Genomic DNA, 2,554 nt, shown 5'->3' on the forward strand with positions numbered 1-2,554 from the left:
CATAGTTTTAGCATTGGATGCCTAAACAAACAAAAAATTATTAAATCTAATTAATACTACACTGCCTACACACATGCATAACGGGATTAGAGCATTCTCTTTCCATAAAAGGAATGCTCGTTTGTTATTACAATTTTGTTTGTTATTACAATTATACCTTGTGAAGACAACAGAAAATAGCACCTGCACACGGAATAGTCAGACCGCATGTTAGAAAAAGGCAAACAATTGCCATTATGAATGCTGCCATATGCAGCCTTTCTGTATTGACTGCAAATCCTCCTCTTATCTAGAACAAAGCCATAATCTGATTATTATTGTAACACTATCAAATTTCACAAAAGATAATACAAGCTGAAAGTATTTGTGGGAAAGATCTATCATAACAGCAAAGTAGATACGGCTCACCTCCTGTTCAGGGACTGGGACTGAGTGATACTGATTCTCAGCAACAGGTACCGGAACACGATTATTATTAAGAAGAGGATTTAGAGGACTAACTGGTCGATAAATATCTCTAGTATCAAATCCTCCATATCCTCCATATGTATATATTGGATTAGGATCAGCTGCAAATGAAGTTGCATGACTTTGTGATGGTTGGTACTAAAAAATTAGAGTAGTTTACTGATTATTCATCAGTTGTACCCCATTATGTTATAACTAACCTGCATTTTACTTCAGTGGCACTGAATTAACTGACCATCTACAGTAGTAACAGTGCTATAGATCTACGGGTAAAAGTTATTATCCCGCATTAAAAGACAATAGCAATTAATATTAATACCGTTTAATAGCCACACCTACTTTTCACGTGCTTGTATAAAATGGCTACTACAACAACAGGACAGTGTGAAGATAAAGAAGAAAGGGAAGAGGCAGCGGAGTCTGACGAGGAGGCAGAGGAAGATGAGGACCTACCAGAAACTAGTGGAGTAAGTTTTTATATTTTTTATTTTTGAAATTATTTATAAAATTATTGAAATGTTTTTTTATTTATTGCCATGTGAAGGATGAAGAGGATGATGGCGAGGCTGAAAATCAGTTGATACAAGCCATTGCACTACTGGGAAAGAGACAGTAAGTATATATTTATTTTATTAAAAGTTAATATTTTTGGGTCTAATTTTGTAGGTATACTAGACAATGGAATGAACCATCAAGCATCATATCAGAATTTAACATATCAACTGATCAACAAAGTGAGTTTAATTATCAGCTATGATATATAGCAGTAATTACTGACATAATAACATTACAAATGCAATGTAGAGTAGAATTTGCATCACAATAGCAGGATTTCATTTTGAATTTTTCTTGGTATAGATAGTCAGTCGTTCAGATTCCTACTTGCCCTTGTTTTTACTTGTTAGGAACTTGCTCTAGAATCCTACTCAATCTTGTTTTTTTTTAAATTTAATATATAGCATTATGAAATCAGAGTTGAAAGTGTATTTTTTGTTTTATCCACGGATTCATATGTTTATAGAAAGTATTGACACAAGTGAGCTATTGCAAGGACTCACTAACAAGAAAGGACTGAAACAACTGAAGCAGAGACTGGTAAATTTTTAAAATCATCGATCATGTGAAATAGTAACTTCTTTCCATTTATTTATTATCAATTAGAATAAATTAAGTGATAACACAACTCAGCTACTCAAACCATTAGCCCCAATACAAAAAGACAGAGTAAGTCTAAGATTGTAAGAATGTTATTTTGTAGTTTGTACTTTAGATCCATCGTAAATTAGCTTACGAGAAATCGTCAAAACAAATCTCGGACTGGGATCCAATTGTCAAGCACAATAAGAGAGTACTAATGAGTCATTAATCTTTATCTTTGATGTATTTATGTTTGCCTGTAGGCTGATCACTTGCAGTTTCCATTGCAAGAGGATGTACCTGCCATTCCATCACTAAACACTAAAGTCGAATCTTTTAAAGTAAGTTAGAGTCTTTTATTTTGTATACTACCGTATAGCTAGAAAATTTGGTGGAGTCAAATTTAGGCGAATTAATGTCCATTTGCCAAATTTTTAGTCTCCAATTTGATAGGGTTCCATATAAGTATGCACAGAATTAAAATTTCGCCAAAATTTTAACCTCCAAACCTCTTTTAAAGTCAATTTGCCAAATTTTTAACACTCCAAATTTTCTAACTATACAGTATATAAGAGAAATGTGCATCAATTGACATTGCTGTTTACTTTTTTGTTATTATTGTAGGCAGTGACTCCATTAGAGCAAAAGGTACAGTTTCAAAGACACTGTCAGCAGGTCTTTGGGATTGCCATGTTGTCCTAATATACTCTCCATTTGAGCCAGCACCCTCATTGAATACAGAGCAGTACAGTGACACATTGTTTCCTTCTTCTGCTATCACGTATATTGGCTGAGACTTGCTTGATGGATCAGTAACAAAAGAATAGGGCTGACAGTGAGCTAGGTATGGAAACAAAAGGACAATCAGAGTAAGAGCTGCTGCCATAATGATCTTTTCTTCCTCTGAAGGACTGTAGATTCAGCAGATTACTGTATATACTCTAATTGC

At 34.1% G+C, this 2,554-nt stretch overlaps 1 protein-coding gene across 1 annotated transcript; it reads left to right on the top strand.

Annotated features, from left to right (window-relative positions):
• Positions 1-807: 807 nt before the first annotated feature.
• Positions 808-2,426, top strand: LOC109591332 (U3 small nucleolar RNA-associated protein 14 homolog A-like). The gene is made up of 8 exons (XM_020007084.1): positions 808-935; positions 1,013-1,080; positions 1,135-1,202; positions 1,490-1,563; positions 1,630-1,692; positions 1,739-1,816; positions 1,869-1,946; positions 2,230-2,426. Exons 1-8 carry the CDS (start codon positions 828-830, stop codon positions 2,305-2,307), a joined length of 615 nt encoding a protein of 204 aa, XP_019862643.1. The 5' UTR covers positions 808-827; the 3' UTR covers positions 2,308-2,426.
• The last annotated feature ends 128 nt before the right edge of the window (positions 2,427-2,554 follow it).

This window comes from Amphimedon queenslandica, unplaced genomic scaffold (genome assembly GCF_000090795.2).
Source record: "Amphimedon queenslandica unplaced genomic scaffold, v1.1 AMPQUscaffold_8431_Cont19625, whole genome shotgun sequence".
NCBI lineage: Eukaryota > Metazoa > Porifera > Demospongiae > Haplosclerida > Niphatidae > Amphimedon > Amphimedon queenslandica.